At 48.4% G+C, this 20,346-nt stretch overlaps 1 protein-coding gene across 1 annotated transcript in view; it reads right to left on the bottom strand.

Annotated features, from left to right (window-relative positions):
* The window catches only part of LOC148542096 (CD109 antigen-like), a 333,340-nt gene that overhangs the window by 257,083 nt on the left and 55,911 nt on the right, over positions 1 to 20,346 (bottom strand). Inside the window, exons 4-5 of the mRNA XM_088470525.1 lie at positions 9,125 to 9,355; positions 8,385 to 8,510 (exon numbers count right to left, since the gene is read on the bottom strand). Coding sequence (XP_088326651.1) covers positions 8,385 to 8,510; positions 9,125 to 9,355 — 357 coding nt within the window. The remainder of the gene's footprint in view (positions 1 to 8,384; positions 8,511 to 9,124; positions 9,356 to 20,346) is intronic.

Here is a 20,346-nt window from a genome sequence, read left to right as displayed (position 1 = left end):
AAAACATGGGACGTGCTGGAATTTGCCCAGATGTAATGCCCGCACAATCTTGGTAGCATTGTCAGATATCACAAATCTCCAGGAGAGTCTAAGTGGGATAAGCCATTGGGCGATGATTTCCCTCAGTTTCTCTAAGAGGTTCTTGGTGGTGTGCCTCTTACTGAAACTGGTGATACACAGCGTAGCCTGCCTTGGAACGAGCTGGAATTTCTGAGATGCTGCTACTGGTGATGCTGCGGTTGTTGCTGCATATGGTAATACATCTACCCAGTGGGCTGTCACAGTCATATAGTCCTTAGTCTGCCCTGTTCCACTTGTCCACATGTCCGTGGTTAAGTGGACATTGGGACAACCGCATTTTTTAGGACACTGAGGACACTTTTTCTGATGTCTCTGTACATTCTCGGTATCGCCTGCCCAGTGAAGTAGAATCTAGACGGGATTTGGTACTGGGGACACACTACCTCCATCAATTGTCTAAATCCCACTGCACTAATGGCAGATACCGGACGCACGTTTAACACTAACATAGCTGACAAGGCCTCAGTTATCCGCTTTGCAACAGGATGACTGTTGTCGTTCTTCATCCTCCTTGCAAAGGACTGTTGGACGGTCAATTGCTTAGTAAAAGAAGTAGTGGTGTTCCAACTTCCTCTCTGGGATGATGAATGACTCCCAGCAGCAGCAGTAGGCGTAGCAATGCAGGATCCTTTGGAGGAATCCCGGATAGGAGAGGAGTCAGTCATGCCAGTGACATGGCCTGCAGGACTACTTCCAATCCTGACTGAGGAGGAAATTGACAAGGGGGGAGTTGATGGAGTGGTTTGCAGGCGCTTGGATACAACAGGACAAAGGGATTTAGGTGTCCCTGGACTGCTTATGGTCTTGGCCACAGTTTCTGAACTTGGCAGTAACTTTTTATGAACGCACTGCAGGTGACATATAAGGGAGGAAGTTCCTAGGTGGTTAACGTCCTTACCCCTATTTATTACACCTTTACATACACAACATATGGCAAGACAGTAGTTGTCCGGATTTGGACTGAAATATTTCCAGACCAAAGAGGTGGAATGTTTGGTCTTCTGCCCAGGCATGACCGTGATGGGCTTTTTCATTCCACGGACAACAATTGTCTCCCACAGTGCCTGATTTAAACAAACCACATCACCATTAGCATCCTCCTCGTCAACGCCAGCTACACCAACATCATCATCCTGTTGTACTTCAATAGTGCCATCTACAATTTGAATAGCAGCAAATGGACTGTGGGTGCTCCTTCCAGCACTTGCAGAGGGCATGCAAATGTTGGAAGGAGCCACCTCTTCCCGTCCAGTGTTGGGAAGGTCAGACATCTCAACCGTCGCCACACTTGGACTCTCCTTGGGGATTTGTGATATCTTCTTAGAATTAGAATGCAGAGTTCTTTGCTGTGCTTTTGCCAGCTTAACTCGTTTAATTTTTCTAGTGGGAGGAGGAGGCCTTTCATCGTCATGTGAAGCTCAACCACTAGTCATGAACAAAGGGAAGGCCCTTAGCCGTTCCTTGCCACTCCGTGTCGTAAATGGCATATTGGCAAGTTTACGTTTGTCCTCAGACGATTTCAATTTATTTTTTAAGGTCATTTTACAAAACTTTGGCTTTTTGGATTTTACATGCCCTCTACTATGACATTGGGCATCGGCCTTGGCAGACGATGTTGATGGCATTTCATCGTCTACAGTATGTCATGACTAGTGGCAGCAGCTTCAGCACTAGGAGGAAGTGGTTCTTGATTTCCCCTATTTTATCCTCCATTATTTTTATGGAGTGAATATCCCCTGTAAAAGTTTTTTTATTTTTATTGAAGGGCAGCGGCCTACACCACAACACAGAGGACAGCACCTGTAATGTAAGAATAAGAAGGGCAGCGGGCTACACCACAACACACAGGACAGCACCTGTAATGTAAGAATAAGAAGGGCAGCGGCCTACACCACAACACATAGGAAAGTACCTGTAATGTAAGAAGGGCAGCGGCCTACACCACAACACACAGGACAGCACCTGTAAAAGTTTTGTTTTTTTTATTGAAGGGCAGCGGCCTACACCACAACACACAGGACAGCACCTGTAATGTAAGAATAAGAAGGGCAGTGGCCTACACCACAACACATAGGAAAGTACCTGTAATGTAAGAAGGGCAGCGGCCTACACCACAACACACAGGACAGCACCTGTAAAAGTTTTTTTATTTTTTATTGAAAGGCAGCGGCCTACACCACAACACACTGTACAGCACCTTTAATGTAAGAATAAGAAGGGCAGCGGCCTACACCACAACACACAGGACAGCACCTGTAATGTAAGAATAAGAAGAGCAGTGGCCTACGCCACAACACACAGGACAGCACCTGTAATGTAAGAATAAGAAGGGCAGCTGCCTACACCACAACACACTGGACAGCACCTTTCATGTAAGAATAAGAAGGGCAGCGGCCTACACCACAACACACAGGACAGCACCTGTAATGTAAGAATAAGAAGGGCAGCGGCCTACACCACAACACACAGGACAGCACCTGTAATGTAAGAATAAGAAGGGCAGTGGCCTACGCCACAACACACAGGACAGCACCTGTAATGTAAGAATAAGAAGGGCAGCTGCCTACACCACAACACGCTGGACAGCACCTGTAAAAGTTTTTATTTTTATTGAAGGGCAGCGGCCTACACCACAACACACAGAACAGCACCTGTAGTGTAAGAAGGGCAGCGGCCTACACCACAACACACAGGACAGCACCTGTAAAAGTTTTTTTTTTTTTATTGAAAGGCAGCGGCCTACACCACAACACACAGGACAGCCCCTGTAACAATTATTTGTATTTTTGGGCAGCAGCCCCTTGATAGGAGCACAGCACCCCTGCGCACCTACCTACACCGATGACAGGTGTGGCTGGCTAACACGGCATGCACACAGAAAGTTAAAAAATATATAATTTTTTTAACACTGGTGGTGGTGGTAGGTGAAGAGAGCACCCCTGAAGGACGAGCACCCCCTGAACACAGCACTACAGTCAGCCCCTATGGACAGGACAACAGCCAGACCCTCTATGGACAACAGTAGTCAGCTAGCCCCTATGTACAGTGCCTTGTAGAAGTATTCACCCCCCTTGGCTTTTTACCTTTTTGCTACATTAAACCCTGTAATTTTAAAAAAAAAATTATCTGAATTTTATGTGATGGATCTGCACAAAATAGTCTAATTTGGTGAAGTGAAATGTGAAAAATATATATAAAAAAGAATTTTATAAATAAAATTCAGAAAATTGGCATGTGCATATGTAATCACCCCCTTTGCTATGAAGCCCCTCAAAAGTTCTGGTGCAACCAATTACCTTTAGAAGTCACATAATTAGTGAAATGAAGTCCACCTGTGTGACATCTAAGTGTCACATGATCTGTCAGTATAAACACACCTTTTCTGAAAGGCGCCATAGGCTGCAATACCACTAAGCAAGAGGCATCACACCATGAAGACGAAGGAGCTCTCCAAACAAGTCGGGGACAAAGTTGTTGAGAAGTACAATTCTGGGTTGGGTTATAATAAAATATTCAAATTTTTGATGATCCCCCGGAACACCATCAAATCCATCAACATCAAATGGAAAGAACATGGTACCACAACAAACCTGCCAAGAGAGGGCTGCCCACCAAAACTCACAGAGCGGGTAAGGAGGGCATTAATCAGAGAGGCAGCAAAGAGACCAAAGGTAACCCTGAAGGAGCTGAAGAGTTCCACAGCAGAGTCTGGTGTATCTGTGCATAATAAGCCGTACACTCCATAGAGCTGGGCCTTATGGAAGAGTGGCCAGAAAAAAGCCATTACTTAGTGATAAAAATAAGAAGACATGATTTGAGTTTGCCAAAAGGCATTTGGGCGACTCCTCAAATGTAAGGAGGAAGGTGCTCTGGTCAGGTGAGACTAAAATGTAACATTTTGGCCACCAAGGAAAACGCTATGTCTTGTGTAAACCCAACACATCCCATCACCCCAAGAACACCATCCCCACATTGAAACATGGTGGTGGCAGCACCATGCTGTGGGTATGTTTTTCAGCAGCAGGGTATGGGAAACTGATTCGAGTCGAGGGAAAGATGGATGGTGCTAAATACAGGGATATTCTTCAGCAAAACCTGTTTCAGTCTGCCTGTGATTTGAGACTGTGACGGAGGTTCACAATGACCTGAAGCATAGTGCAAAAGCAACACTCGAGTGGTCTAAGGGGAAACATTTAAATGTGTTGGAATGGCCTAGCCAAAGCCCAGATCTCAATCCAATTGATAATCTGTGGTCAGACTTGAAGATTGTTGTTCACAAGCGGAAACCATCCAACATGAAGAAGCTGGAGCAGTTTTGACTTGAGGACTGGGCAAAAATCCCAGGGGCAAGATGTGGCAAGCTCATAGAGACTTATACAAAGCGACTTGCAGCTGTAACTACCGCAAAAGGTGGCTCGACAAAGTACTGACTCTAGGGGGGGTGAATAGTTATGCACGCTGAAGTTTTCTGTTATGTTGTCCTAAATGTTGTTTGATTCACAATATAAAAAAAAACACAACTTCACAGTTGTAGGCATGTTCTGTGAATGAAATGATGCACACCTTCAAACAATTTTAATTCCAGGTTGTGAGGCAACAAAATATGAAAAATGCAAAGGGGGGCACTGTATATAGAGCACTGTATATGGAGTGGACAACAGTAGCCAGCCAGCCAGCGCCAGCAACAGCTCCCTCCCTCTCCACAGTAGCCAGCCAGCCCAGTATTGTAATGTATATAACTATAAGTTAGAGATGAGAACCAGACCCGCCCATACTTCGGGGATACGGGGCGATCCGAGGCGCCCTTCAGATCTCTCCTCCAGCACCGGATCCCTAATCGAGGCAAAACCTCGCGATACTCTGTCGGATCTTGAGGTTTTGTCTCGAGCTGCCATTTTTAAAATCCATTTGCCTTCAATGGGCAAAGCTCTGATTGGCGGACAAAGCCGTCTGTCACGGCTCTCAGCCAATCAGCATTAAGCCCATTGAATGCAGGAAAAAAAGAAGATGGCAATGGTTCCTGTTGCCGGGACACCCGCGGCCGGCACCCCCCGCTGCTGACACACCTGCTGCCGGCACCCCCCGCTGCTGACACACCAGCTGTCAGCACCCCCACTGCTGACACCGCCGTAAGCCCCGCTGCTGACACCACTGGCTCCCCCATGCTGCCGACACCGCCGGCACCATGCATTGAGAACTACACTGCACTGCCGACACAGTCAGCAAACCTGCACTGAGGACACCACTAGCACTCCCACTCTGCCGACACCACCGATACCCTGCACTGAGGACACTGCCAGCACTCCCACACTGATATTCCTTGTACTGAGGACACCAACAGCAACCCCCTGCACTGCCGACACAGCCAGCAAACCTGCACTAAAGACACTGCTGGAACCCCCGCACTGCCGACACCGCCAGTACCCTGCACTGAGGACACTGCCAGCAATGCAGCACTGCCATTCCATGTACTGAGGACACTGTCAGCAACCCCCGCACTGCCAACACAGCCAGCAAACCTGCACTGAAGACACCGCTGGCACCCCCGCTCTGCTGACACCGCCGGTACCCTGCACTGAGGACACTGCTAGCACAGCAGCACTGCCATCCCATGTACTGAGGACACCGTCAGCAACCCCGCTCTGCCGACACTGCTGTCACAGTAAGTGCACTATTGGTGTATCCAACCCACACTGTATAACACACTGTATCCGTGTTGGAAATTGGAAGCTGAACTGCCACATGTTAGTGCCGCCCACTGTGTTGCTTATCTTATTCAGCCAGCTAGCTGGATGCAACCTTTTGGCCTTAACCTGATGAAAAAAATAATATTGTGAGGTGGTCAAAATTGATTAGAAATGACTGGAAATAAATGTTATTGAGGTTAATAATACTGTAGGAACAAAATCAGGCCCATTTTATGTGATTTTAGATGTTTTTAAGATTTTTTTTATATAAAATCCAGATCCAAAACCAAAACCGAAAAACAAAACACGGAGGTGAGGTTTTGGCAAAACCAATCCAGATCCAAAACCATGGGATATCCAGATCCAAAACCAAAACAGGAGGGTCAGCACACATTTCTACTATAAGTAGTAGTGTACTACTAAGTTTATTATTTTTATTAGTAGCCAACAGCTCCCAGCTCCCTCCCTCTGTCAGCCCCTATGGACAGGACAACAGCCAGCCCCTATATGGACAACAGTAGCCAGCCAGCCCCTATGTATGGACAACAGTAGCCAGCTAGCCAGCCCCTATGTATGGACAACAGTAGCCAGCCAGCCTCTTCACAGTAGCCAGCCCAGTATGTAATGTATCACATAACTGAACAAACAGTATCACACAACACTAGCTCCCCGCTCCCTCCCTCTGCACGCATGCTCCACAGCCGGAATGAAAAATGGCGGCGATCGCGGGACCTTTTATAGAATCCAAAACCTGCGAGAATCCGACAGCGGGATGATGACGTTTTGCCTCAATTTCAGTTCAGAGCAAGGCGGGAAAACCCGAGCCTGACTCGGTTCCCAGCTCGGATCGGGAGAGCTCGGGGGGGCTCGGATTTCAGAAACCCGCTCACCCCTAACAGAAATGCACATAAAGTCATATAGCTGGTCAATTGTTATCTCTCTCTGAAGAATGTATTTATAATGAATGTGTAAAATTTACACTTATGTATTTCTTTGTTCTTGAATAACAAAACTACTGACACCTTATGTTAGTGAATTTGCTCTCAACTACATTAACATTAGCATGGCCAACTGTGGTTCTACAGGAAGTCTCCAACTACAACTGCCTGTAGAAGAAAACCCCCTCCAAAATGAATTAAAGGGAGAACACTAGCAAAGTGCTAAACTATTCAATGTCACATGCTTTAACTCTTAACTGAAGTTGTATCTATTCCAATCAAAATTTAACAAGCAATTAAATTAACAATTAAAAGGCTCCGTCAGGTGCCTTTCACCAAAAAAAACTATTAAATTCCCCCATAGTGTCTTGTTTGAACTAGTTTGAAAAGATTATATGGGACTTGTGCAGTTAGCCACACATCATAAAAAGCTCTGCACTCACTGTGCAAGACTGTAATACACGATCTCAAAGCAACTGAGTTATGTCAGCTGTGTGAAACTAATATACAGTAGCACCTCAAATAGTATAAGGAAGTATGCTTTATTAGTCACATAGAGGCTGTTTCTGTTGAGTACACGACTAAAGTTGGGTACACACTGAGACGATGTCGGCACGATATGTCGTTTCCGGCCGAATCGGGACAACATATCGGCTGCATTGCTCAGTGTGTACGGCCAATACATGCGCTCCTGCAGTCGTTTGCGTCAACTTCCAGTCGGTCGTGCAGCACGTCTAACGATTGATGGTACAATATGGGACAATATCACAAGCGGGCCTTTTGCAGGTAATGAAGGACGAAACGAGGTATCGTTCCATCGTTCATTACCTCATTTGAGGATCCGATACGTTGGCCTGTTGGGTCCACATATCGGCTGGGTACACATCGCTCAGTGTGTACCCAGATTTAGTGTCATATGAACATAAATGACTTTGAAATGCAACTTTTTAATATTTTTTTGAAATTTAAACTTTCAATAATGCATATAGGACCTCATTCAGAGTCTCTCGCAAGCGGCCGCTCGCTTGTACGCGGCCGATGTTAACAAACCACGCATGCGTGCACTTCGTTGTGCGCATGTGCGTACGAGTCCTTGCTATCACAAAATCCATCGCTTGTACGGCTTGCGAGCAGGAAGTGACTCCCGATAGTTGATTGACAGGAAAGGCTGTTTGTGGGTGGTAACAGGGGAAGGTGCTTGTGAACGGGGGAGTGGTTGTGCGAACGCAGGGTGTCAGGCCACCAAAACGCCGTTTAAATGGCGTGCAGAATTTACAAATTAGCATCATGGTAGACTTCACCTGAATGTATTTCAGCCAGCACTGATCGTAGTGCTTGCTGCAGGCTAAGGCAACCCCAAGAGCTGCGATCAGCTCCGATGTCTCTCAATGGTCCCGATTAATCCTTCATTTCCCAGAGATGACGTCTATTGCGAGTGGCAAGGGGGCGTCTTTAGACACTTGCGAGCGCACTTTGCTGTAGCTCGCTAAAACATAGTGGGCGTCCTTACAAGACGCAGTGAGGGCGCTTCATTACAATATCCGGCCCCTTTTTGCCAGCGAGCGATCGCATCTTGCGAGAGACTCTGAATGAGGTCCATGAATGACATCATTTCTCTAGGCATCAGGTCAGAAAAATGGCATACTGTAATAGTTTTTTTTTACAACATTCTACTTACATGTAATTTTACTTTTATTGACCAATCTCCAAGTAATGGATTATCACTTAGCTGGAAACTATTTGATACAACTCCTAACTCAGCTTTCTCCTCTAGCCATTGCTCAATTAAGTTTCCATGTGGATCCTTGAAAACAAATGTTATATAGAAGTTAATAAGACAGTAGTTATAATAATCTCTATCATACTGACTTATGAATGTATCCAATACTACCTTTATAAACTCTGGGTCTTCACTTTAAGTGAATTGAATGTTTTACTGAATCACTTTCCTTTAAAACAACTAACTGAGGGAACTAGTACTAGTATATCACATTGTGACACATTTTCTGCGAAAAAGACGCTTGGCCTGGCATCTTGCGCCATGTGGCATATTGAGGCTAGATGTATGAGGACACATCTGTACAGAATATACAAATAAATAAAGATAAAACCCTTAATTTAATAATTACTATGCTGCTTTTCACATTAAAAAAAAACAGATTTATGGAGCAGCATAACAGCTTAACATACTGTGGTTGCAGCCAAACACGAGACTGGATATAATTTATTGCTTTCAATATTACTTTGTGATGATTTTAATTGATGTGAAGGTGCATGCCTCCCAAGACATGTCTCTGTTTAATACAATTTAATGACTTGAATTTCCTTCAGTGAATCTGGCTATGTTAAAATGTCAGTGCGATAAAAAAAAATGGTGTTAATGTATACCATGAGACATATCTATATATTCTAACTTACCATAACGTGTATATCAATGGTAGATGTGTACGGCTTCAGATCAGCAGAAAAGGTCACAATTCGAATCTTCACTTCTTGGGCAGGTTTGTAAAAGACACTATTTGTTTCAATGAAGACAGAAAAACTTTTGGACTTGAAATCAAGGGATTTCATATTGAAAAAGATAATTTTGCCCTCAGAAACTCCTTTGACATGAAGATCATATTTCCCATAAAAGCTATTCAGTGGAAGCTGGGAAAGGAAAAATACACACTGTCAGGCATCTTTGAAGCGTTCATTTTCAAGTAATATACATTTTATAATGTCTTTTAGGTATATATTGCTCAATCATTTTATTTGTATTGTATTCATTTAATATTACTCAGTTAGTAATTTAGATGGCTATGTTTAAAATTACTTCAACATGGTCAAGGAAACTCCAAACAATAAAAATCAGGATCCTTGCCCACAGGATGTTTACATTTTAATAGAGGTCACGTAGCTTCCTAAATTGACCTCATTCAATTGATTTATATTAGGGATGAGCGGGTTCGGTTCCCTGAGAACCGAACCCACCCGAACTTCGGGGATCCGGGGCGATCCGAGCCCAAGCTCGGATCTCCCTGTCTGCCCCGGATCCCTCTCCCGAGGCAAAACCTCGAGATCTGCTGTCGGATCTCGAGGTTTTGCCTCGAGCGGCCATTTAAAAAAAAATGCCTTTGCCTTTAATGGGCAAAGTGCTGATTGGCTGACAGAGCCGTCTGTCACGGCTCTCAGCCAATCAGCATTATGGTGCTCATTTGCATGTAGCACGGACTCGTGAGATCCGTGCTACATGCATCTGTGTGATTGACAGTGACACAGAGCACAGATGGGTCAGTGAGACCCGTCTGTGCTGCTGTGTATTTCAATGACACAGATGCACGCACGGACCAGGAGATCCGTGCTACTTGCATCTGTGTCATTGACACAGAGCACTAACGGGTCCGTGAGACCCGTCTGTGCTGCTGTGGTAAATAAAAAAAAAAAAACCTGTGTAAAAAGAGAAAAAAATGGCGTCCTCCCCCCCAAAAAAAGAGCAACCAGCCCCGGGCATTAGTGACCCAGTGCTGGGTGTGCTTAAATACAGGGGACAAACGACATAGGGGTCCCCTGTACTTAAACACAACCAGCACCGGGCTAGTCAGAACCAGAGCTGGTTGCCAAAATACGGGGGACAAACGACGTAGGGGTCCCCCGTATTCTGCGCAACCAGCTCTGGGCTCTGATCCGGTCCTGGTTCTGGAAATACAGGGGAAAAAAATGAGTAGGGTTCCCCTGTATGTTCCAGAACCAGCACTGGACTTTTTCTAGCGGGGGGCTGATGCCACAGCCAGGGGAGCCCTTTCACCGGGCCCCCCAGCCGCAGCATCAGCCCTGACCGCTAGTCAGCCCAGGCCGGGGATCCCTGGAGAGCTGGGGACCCCCCCAATAAAGGGGTCACCCTCTCCAGGGCACCCCAGGCCCAGGCTGATAGCCCGGGGCTATCCCCGCCACCCCTGGTGGCGGTGGGTGGCGGGTTGATTGTGTGGTGTGGTGTAAATAAAGAATATCAAACATTGTCTTTACAAGTAGAACTGCAAGTCCCAGCAAGCCTGCCCCGCATGCTGGTACTTGGAGAACCACAAGTACCAGCATGCAGGGCATTAAGGGCCCACTAGTACCTGTAGTTCACCTGTAAAAAAATGTTTAAAAAAAACACAGGACACACACACCGTGACAGTATAAGTTTATTAAACATACATACACACACACACATGTACACATACTCACCTATGTAACCCTGTAGCATCGGTCCACTTGTCCGGTAAAGTATCCATAGGGGACCTGTGAAAAAAAACATACTCACCATCTCCTATGCGAGGTTCTGTCCTCTTCGTTCCAAAGTAGGCATCCCCGGACTTGGCAAAAAAAAAAAAACGAAAACGCGATCCACGAACTTAGTACCGTTCTATAGAACGGTACTTCCCGAATGAGAGCTTAGCGGCGGGGTATCACCATGGAAACCCCGCTGCTAAGCGTTCATTGGCTGAGAGAGGCCATCTCCCGTCTCTCAGCCAATGAACGGCTCCCTCCATTGTAGTCAATGCTGGGAGCCGCAAGGTTATTAAAGTTTACCCTGCGGTTCCCACCATTGACTACAATGGAGGGAGCCGTTCATTGGCTGAGAGACGGGAGATGACCTCTCTCAGCCAATGAACGCTTAGCAGCGGGGTTTCCATGGTGATACCCCGCCGCTAAGCTCTCATTCGGGAAGTACCGTTCTATAGAACGGTACTAAGTTCGTGGATCGCGTTTTCGTTTTTTTTTTTTGCCAAGTCCGGGGATGCCTACTTTGGAACGAAGAGGACAGAACCTCGCATAGGAGATGGTGAGTATGTTTTTTTTCACAGGTCCCCTAGGGATACTTTACCGGACAAGTGGACCGATGCTACAGGTTACATAGGTGAGTATGTGTACATGTGTGTGTGTGTATGTATGTTTAATAAACTTATACTGTCACGGTGTGTGTGTCCTGTGTTTTTTTAAACATTTTTTTTACAGGTGAACTACAGGTACTAGTGGGCCCTTAATGCCCTGCATGCTGGTACTTGTGGTTCTCCAAGTACCAGCATGCGGGGCAGGCTAGCTGGGACTTGCAGTTCTACTTGTAAAGACAATGTTTGATATTCTTTATTTACACCACACCACACAATCAACCCGCCACCCACCGCCACCAGGGGTGGCGGGGATAGCCCCGGGCTATCAGCCTGGGCCTGGGGTGCCCTGGAGAGGGTGACCCCTTTATTGGGGGGGTCCCCAGCTCTCCAGGGATCCCCGGCCTGGGCTGACTAGCGGTCAGGGTTGATGCTGCGGCTGGGGGGCCCGGTGAAAGGGCTCCCCTGGCTGTGGCATCAGCCCCCCGCTAGAAAAAGTCCAGTGCTGGTTCTGGAACATACAGGGGAACCCTACTCATTTTTTGTCCCCTATATTTCCAGAACCAGGACCGGATCAGAGCCCAGAGCTGGTTGCGCAGAATACAGGGGACCCCTACGTCGTTTGTCCCCCGTATTTTGGCAACCAGCGCTGGTTCTGACTAGCCCGGTGCTGGTTGTGCTTAAGTACAGGGGACCCCTACGTCGTTTGTCCCCTGTATTTAAGCACACCCAGCACTGGGTTACTAATGCCCGGGGCTGGTTGCTCTTTTTTGGGGGGGTGCACGCCATTTTTTTCTTTTTTTACACAGGTTTTTTTTTTTTTTTTTTACCACAGCAGCACAGACGGGTCTCACGGACCTGTCATTGCTCTGTGCCAATCACACAGATGCATGTAGCACGGATCTCCCGGGTTCGTGCTACATGCAAATGGGCACCATAACGCTGATTGGCTTCCTGTCTGCCACTGCAGTGCCACTCCTAGATGGGCCACGTGTTTGTGCCGCCCCCTTGTGTCGCTTAGCATAGTCATCCAGCTTCCTCGGTACAACCTTTTGGCCTAAAAACAATATTGTGAGGTGTGAGGTGTTCAGAATAGAGTGGAAATGAGTGGAAATTAATGTTATTGGGGTTATTAATAGCGTAGGAACAAAAAAAGGCCCATTTATGTGATTTTAGCGGGTTTTTTTTATTTTTTAAGAAAAAATCCAGATCCAAAACACAAAACCCAGAACCCAAAACACGGAAGGGTGGTTTTGGCAAAACCAATCCAGATCCAAAACACGAAGAAAGATCCAGATCCAAAACCAAAACACAAAACACGAAAAGTGTCCGGTGCACACCCCTAATTTATATGCATAAAACCAAAATAGCTGCTCTCACTATTCTGAGCACAACAAACTAATTGTTAGGGGTAAATTCAATTAGCTGCAAGGGAGGCCTAATCTTGCCCCGATATCACAATTTTTTTGTAGGCAGGTTCGGAGCTACCGGAAGTGCGGCACAATTGAAGGAATTGGTATGAAATACCGCCGGCCGCATGGTTCGATTCCCGGCAGCGGCAGCCCGACATCAGCAGAGATCCTGGCAGCGGAAGCCCGACAGCACTGGAAATCCCGATCGTGGACAGGTAAGTATTGTCTAACCTAACCCCCCTATCCCTAACCCTCCTTAGGGGTGCCTAACCCTAACCTCCCCCCCAAGTGCCTGACCCTAATCCCCCCTCTAAGTGTCTAACCCTAACCACCCCCTTCCCCGCTGCCTAAACCTAAGTCACCCGGGGGGGCGCCTAACCCTAAGTCCCCCCCCCGGGGTGCCTAACCCTAACCCTCCCTCCCCCTAGCCTAACCCTAACCCTCCCGGGGTGTTCCTGACCCTAAGTCCCCCCCGGGAGCCCTAAACCTAACCCTCCAACCCCGCGGCTGTCCGCTCGCGGCGCCCGGCATCACTACGATCAGGATGCCGGGCGCCGGTCTCCCGGCGTCGGGGAACTGCCGGGCGTCTACATCTAGACACCCGGCATTTCACCCTTGCCGGGATATGACAGTCGGGAAGCCGGCTGCCGGTATTTAGGCAGTCGGCTTCCCGATTGCATACCCAATTGAATGGACTGTTTAGTGTTACAGCCTTGCCATGGCATATTTATATGGAGAAACTGTGGTTGCCAAGATTACTGCATTAAACATACCTCACAACTAGAAAGGACCAGAAAAGACCAGTGCTTTTTTCTATAAAAAATGTACAGGTATTCGTAACAATAGGTACTGATACTCAGAACCGGCTCTAGGCATAGGCTTTATAGGCAAATGGTATCCCAAGCCTAGGGCCAGTGGTAGATTTTTTTTTTTTTTTGAGCTGGTTCGGGTGCTGATCGCTATTTCAGCGATACGTGCCAGCCAGGAGGAGATGTCAGGAGACTGCAGCAGCAGAACACAGAACCGATGCTTAGTTTCAGGCAGTCAGGAAGTGTTTTTACTTTCACTTTCAGCCTGACACTGAGCAGCTGCAGAGGAAACCAGGCAACACACGCGGAGTTGCAGGACCCTTCCCCAGCCACACAGGACAAATGTAAAAGCCAGATGAGGGGGATGCAGATACATATGGGGAGTGGGAGCTCAGGGGGCTGATGACAATGTTATGGGGGAGGCAGAGACATGGGGTGTGGGAGCTCAGCGCTGATGACACTGCTATTGGGGGGAGGGCAGGAGGCAGAGACACATGGGGAGTTGGGGCTCAGGATACTAATGATACTGCTATTGGGGGGGGGAGACATATTGGGAGTGGGGCCCAGGGGGATATGACACTGATATGGGCATGCGGGGCTGCCATCAGAAATTGTGGGGCCCCAGACTGGCAGGGTGAGAGTGCTGACTGAGGGATTGAGAACAAAGTGGGCGGCGGTTATATGTAGCTTCTCCCCCGCCGCTGCTGCTCCCTCCTCCCCCTCCTGCTCTCTTCCTGGCCAGCCTCTCCTCGCTGGCAGGTGGTTGCCGTGCTCCTGCTCCTGCATGCTGCTTACACTCAACCCCAGTCCCAGACAGAGAGGGGGCCCGGGTGGCAGCAGAGTGCATAAGGACTAGCGGCATTTCAATTTGGTGCCAGGCACGAGCCAATAGAAGTTTACGGACCAGCAGCCAATCAGGAGCCGTCACTGCGGCCGCTCCTGATTGGCTTCCGGTTCACCAGCTATGATTGACTCGCTGCCGGCAGCAACTTGAAAGTACCGCTAGTCCTTAAGCACTCTGCTGCCACCTGGGCCCCCTCCCTGCCAGTGCCCGGGACTATAGTACCAGCAGTCCCCCCCCCCTGATGGTGGCCCTATGGGCATTAATGGACTCCATCATCCACATTGATAAAAAGAGACCCAATTGCAACCATCAGCTTCCTTTCTACTGAGATGTGCTACAACAGCCTACATGAGAGTCCTACAAACTTATATGCATTGAATGGGGTGTGGGGGGGGCAGCCTGTACAGTCAGTGATGGGTGAGGGGTGCTGACTGTGCTGTGATCTGTGCTGTTCTGGGTGAAGAGTGCTGTGCTTGAAGAGGGGTGCTGGGTGAGTGTTGCTGTGCTGGCGGAGGGGTGATGGGTGCTGTGAGTGGTGGAATGCTGGGTGAGGGGTGATGTTCTGGGTGAGGGGTGCTGTACTGTAATCTGTGCTGAGAGAGGGGTGCTGTACTGTAATCTGTGCTGTGAGTGTTGCTGTGCTGGGAGAGGGGTGTTGTGCCAGGGGTGGTGGATGCTGTGATCTGTGCTGTGCTGGGAGAGGGGTGCTGGGTGAGGGGTGCTGTACAGGGTGATGGTTGTTAGGTGCTGAGCTGTAATCTGTGCTGTTAGAGGTGCTGTGCTGGGAGAGGGGTGCTGTGCTGGGAGAGGGGTGCTGTGCTGGGTGAGAGGTGAGGTACGTTGTGCTGTAATTTGTGCTGGGTGAGGGGTGCTGTGCTGGGGAGGGGTATTGGGTGAGCAATAATGGGTGCTGTGATCTGCGCTGTACTAGTAGAGGGGTGCTGTACTTGGTGATGGGTGTTGTAATCTTTGCTGTGAGGGGTGCTGTGCTGGGAGAGGGGTGCTGTGTGAGGGGTGCTGTGCTGGGTGAGGGGTGCTTTGCTATAATTTGTGCTGTGAGGGGTGCTGTCCTGGGAGAGGGGTACTGTGCTGGGTAAGGGGTGCTGTGCTGTGATGGGTGCTGTGCAGTTAGGGGAAAGGGGTGCTGTGAAGGGAGAGCCTGGTGTTCAGTGGTGTGACGGAAGAATGTGCCCTATAGAATGCTTTCTGAGGTGGTGGTATAAGGGACTATTCCCTAAATTACCCCATGTGGGGTAATTTACCCCACATGGGGTAAAAATGAAATTCCTGGGGGTAATGGATGGACAGCCGGGCATGCATATGAATCATTCTATAATATAGAATGATTCATATGCATGCCCAGCTGTGCCGCAGGGAGGCTCTAAGCCGGTCGCCCGCTGAGATGTTATTACCAGCAGGCGCCCGGCTCCTTCCCTGCAGCGCCGCGTTAGCCAGAGGCTGGAGTTCTCTTCTCAACACTATGGGAGAAATGTCATGACGTCTCTCCCATAGCTCCGAGGAGCAGCCGGGCGGACAGGACGGCGGCGGATGCAGGAGCGGGGATTAAGGTAAGTGTTTTTTGGGGTTTTTTTTGTACAAGCGGCACTACAGGGGCATTATATGGGGGCACTACTACAGGGGCATTATATGGGGGCACTACTACAGAGGCACTATATGGGGGCACTACTACAGGGGCATAACTATGGGGGCACTACTACAGGCGCATTATATGGGGGCACTACTACAGGGGCAGTATATGGGGGCACTACTTCAGGGGCATAACTAATGGGACACTACTACAGGGGCATTATATGGGGGCACTACTATATGATTTCCTTACTTTCAAATCAAGGGGGTAATGTCGGCGTATCTAAATATATTTTGGGGTAAAAGGTAAAAAAGTTCCCTGACCCCTGGACTAGAGGGTCTCTAAGGAAGAGGGAGTAGCACTCAATTTCAATTTCACATAGTAAATACCTATAAGCTTTTTGTTTTTTTCTAAATGAATGCAAGACACTAAATAAAAAATAATCATACACACATGCAGAGGCGTCACTAGGGTTGGTGTCACCCGGTGCTGTGCTGCATGGTGACACACACAAAAATAAAAATTTGGGACCTATGACAGGCGCAACCGGGTAGCAGTGCTTAAAGTGTTCCTGGTGGAACACCCCCCCTTCCTCAGCGATTTATCAATAAAAGGACAGCATGCGTCTAAGGCGTGTAGCGCAAAAAAGGGGCATGATCTCGAAAGAAAGGGGCATGGTCATACAATACTATCCCAAATTCAAATTACGCCACACAGTAGCACAATCTTATCCACATTACACTGCACATAGTGCCCCTGAATCACATTACACCATAAAGTAGTGTCCCTTATTTATGTTCTGACACACAGTAGTGCCCATTTTACACAATGACCACATTATTGACCCTTATACACAATGCCCACAGTAGTGCTCCTTATACAATGCCCACAGTAGTAGTGCCCCTTATTCAATGCCACCTGTAGTAGTGCCCCTTATGCAATGCCCCCAGTAGTAGTGCCCCTATGCAATGTCCCCAGTAGTAGTGCCCCTTATGCAATGCCCTCTGTAGCTGTGCCCATTATGCAGTTCCCCCTTTAGTAGTGTACCTTTATGCACTGCCCCCTGTATTATAGCCCTTTATGCAATGCCTCCTGTATTAAAGCCCCTTACGCTGTGATCCTTATGCAGTGCCCCCAGTAGTGCTCCTTATACAATACCCCCAGGAGCTCCTCTTATGCAGTGCCCCCAGTAGTGCCTCCAGATAGTAGTGCCCTTATACTGTACCCCCAGTAGAGCTATTATGCAGTGCCCCTTTTACAATACCTCCAGGAGGTCCCCTTATGCAGTGTCCCCTGTAGTGCCCTTATACAGTACCCCCAGTAGTGCTCTTATGCATTGCCCCCAGTAGTGACCCTTATGCAATGCCCGGCCCCAGGAGCTCCCCTTATGCAGTGCCCCCAGACAGTAGTGCTCTTATACTGTGCCCCCATACAGTACCCCCAGTAGTGCCCCTATGCAGTGCCCCCAGACAGTAGTGCCCTTATACTGTGCCCCCATACAGTACCCCCAGTAGTGCCCCCAGACAGTACTGCCCTTATACTGTGCCCCATACAGTACCCCCAGTAGTGCCCCCAGACAGTAGTGCCCTTATACTGTGCCCCCATACTGTACCCCCAGTAACGCCCCTTATGCTGTGCCCCCTCCCCTGTGCAATACTACTTACCTCTCTTCACGATGTCCGGGCGCGCATCTCCTTCTTCTCCCTCCGGCATGCCGCATGCGTGATGACGTCACAGCGGCCGGCGTCCAGAGCCACACACTCATTCTCTGTGCTCTGTGTCTGTGTGTGGTGCTGGACACCAGCCGCGATGAGAGTGACTCCAGGCGGCGGCGGTGTGCGGTGGTGCCGGGGAAGGGAGTGCGGATGGAGTGCGGCCCGCGGGTGTGTGTGCGCTGCTCTTTGGTGTCACCCCCTTGAAGGGTGACACCCAGTGTGGGCCGCACCCCCTGCACCCCCCTTGTGACACCACTGCACACATGTAAGAAGATATTGTGTTAATATTATGAATTATCACACAAACTAAGAAAAAAGGTAAGTAATGTGGATCTGGTGCACTACGGGCCTGATTCAGAGATGGACGCAGTGCCAAGTTACCACAGTTAACCAATGTTTTGCTACTGAGCATGCGCGAAAAGTCCAGAAATCCCTTACTGCATATGTGCGAACCCAAGTGTTTTAAGCCATTGGCTAACACTTGAGAAGGGCTTTGTAATCCCTTGGTGTTCAGGATGGAGACAGGGAGGGGAGCAAAAGCGATCGCAAAAATAAGCTGTTTTATGGACATGTTATGGGATTGTCATGGGGGCGTGTCAGGGAAAGCTGGTGCTCTCTCATTCATAAATACACAGCTTTAGAGGCCATGTTTAGTTGGATTTGAGGAGAGTAGCTAGAGTAGTCCCTAGGCTACAATAAATGTTCATGGTGTGACCTATGTTGTGTCAATGAGTGTTTACAATCTCCATCACAAATGCACAGACCACACAGCCTGAAGTGGGCATCTTAATGCTCATACACTCCATCGCACTATCGAGCACAAAGGGAAGGCTGAGATTAGCATTAGCTTATTCCCGCAACCGCTATTGAGAGTGGATCATTTATGCACGCCCATTCAACAGCGCTCAAACGCACTGGCACTCCTGGGTTTCCCTGACCACCCCCCGTCACCACCCACAAAGGTCACTTCCTGTCAATCACTCTGCAATGGGTCTGCGTAGTCACTGCAATCGCATCCCGATCGTAGTGGCGAGTTCGCGCACGCGCACTGCGATGCATATGCAGAACAAAACAATCAATGGATTGCATGCGTTATCGGAGTTGTGATCGGTAATGAATCAGGCTCTGAGTCTCAATTTGTGTAACAAAGGCTCCAATACAACAGGCCACGACTGAGATGCAAAATGTAAAGAAATATATGGTATTCCACTTTTCTCAGTGCATCTTAGTCTCGCAGGTGTCTCGCGCTGCATAGCGTACGGATGCTCACTGTATCAGGACATAACTGTATCATTAAAAAATACTAATACATTGTGTCACTTTTATTTAAATATTTAAACTTCGTGTACACAGCAAGTGTAGCTATATAATTTTCATTTATTTTTATTTTTTAACAGAGTTTTTAGAAGAGTCTCAGGCCTTGATTCAGAGCCGGACGCTCTGACAGAGCGCTCGCTCTGAATCAGGGCCGTCCTTCTCTTTTTTTAGAGCGGCCACCCACAGCTATAGCGAGTGGCCAAAAAGATGGTCGCGTTGGTCAAGACCATCGCGACCATCGGTCTTGAAAGGAGACCCTTGTGGTAGGGTCTCGTTGCCGCAAGCCCAAGAGTGCTTTTGGCTCTGGCTCTGATTGCCCACCCATCGACAACACGCCCCCTTTGTAGCGAGACCCTTAGTGACGGCTTGCCCGTCGCTATCCGGGTCTCGCGCATGCGCACGACGGAGCCGGGTCCGTCGTGCGCATGCGCACTTGGCCAACATTGATCCGCTTGCGAGCGCTCAGCGCTCGCGAGCGGGTCTGAATCAGGCCCTCAGTTAGTAAAGACAGTGACAGAAATACAACAAAATAATCAGGAGTGTAACACAGTCAATAGTAATCAAAATATGGATTACAATATACCGTAGTAACCAATTTTATGGATAGCAGAGGGGAACGAGGAAAGGGGGAAGCTCAGAGAGAGAACGGTGTGGCAAACCATAAAGAAACAAACTGAGGGCCTGATTCAGCAAGGATCGCTATTCTTCTCATACGCACACACCGCAGTTGCTAATATTAGCGGTGAAATGCAAATGTTTGCAATCACAGCTTACCATAAGGACACCCACTTCCCCTTACACACATCCGTATACTTGGGCAACATATCGAAATAATCGGTAACATCGAGTAACATTGGACCCATACGCACAGTTAAGGAAGGTCAGACCTCACTCAGGTACTGCTAACTTCAGGTCACGCTATGAGCCCTCAGGCTGCGTATGGTATTGCAGTGTATAATTTACGCACTGCCCTGCAACGCCGTCCCAACGCACTGGCACGCCTGCGTTTCCCCGACCACCATCACTGTGCTCTGGGTCTGCGTAGCCTCTGCAAATGCATTTCCCATTGCAATTGCTAGTTCGCGCAAGCGCACTGCAATGC

The sequence above is a fragment of the Taudactylus pleione genome, unplaced genomic scaffold (assembly GCF_031769625.1).
Source record: "Taudactylus pleione unplaced genomic scaffold, aTauple2 ptg000015l, whole genome shotgun sequence".
Classification (NCBI taxonomy): Eukaryota; Metazoa; Chordata; class Amphibia; order Anura; family Myobatrachidae; genus Taudactylus; species Taudactylus pleione.
The sequence above is the reverse complement of the archived record's forward strand: the minus strand, read 5'-3'. Positions and strand labels throughout refer to the sequence as shown.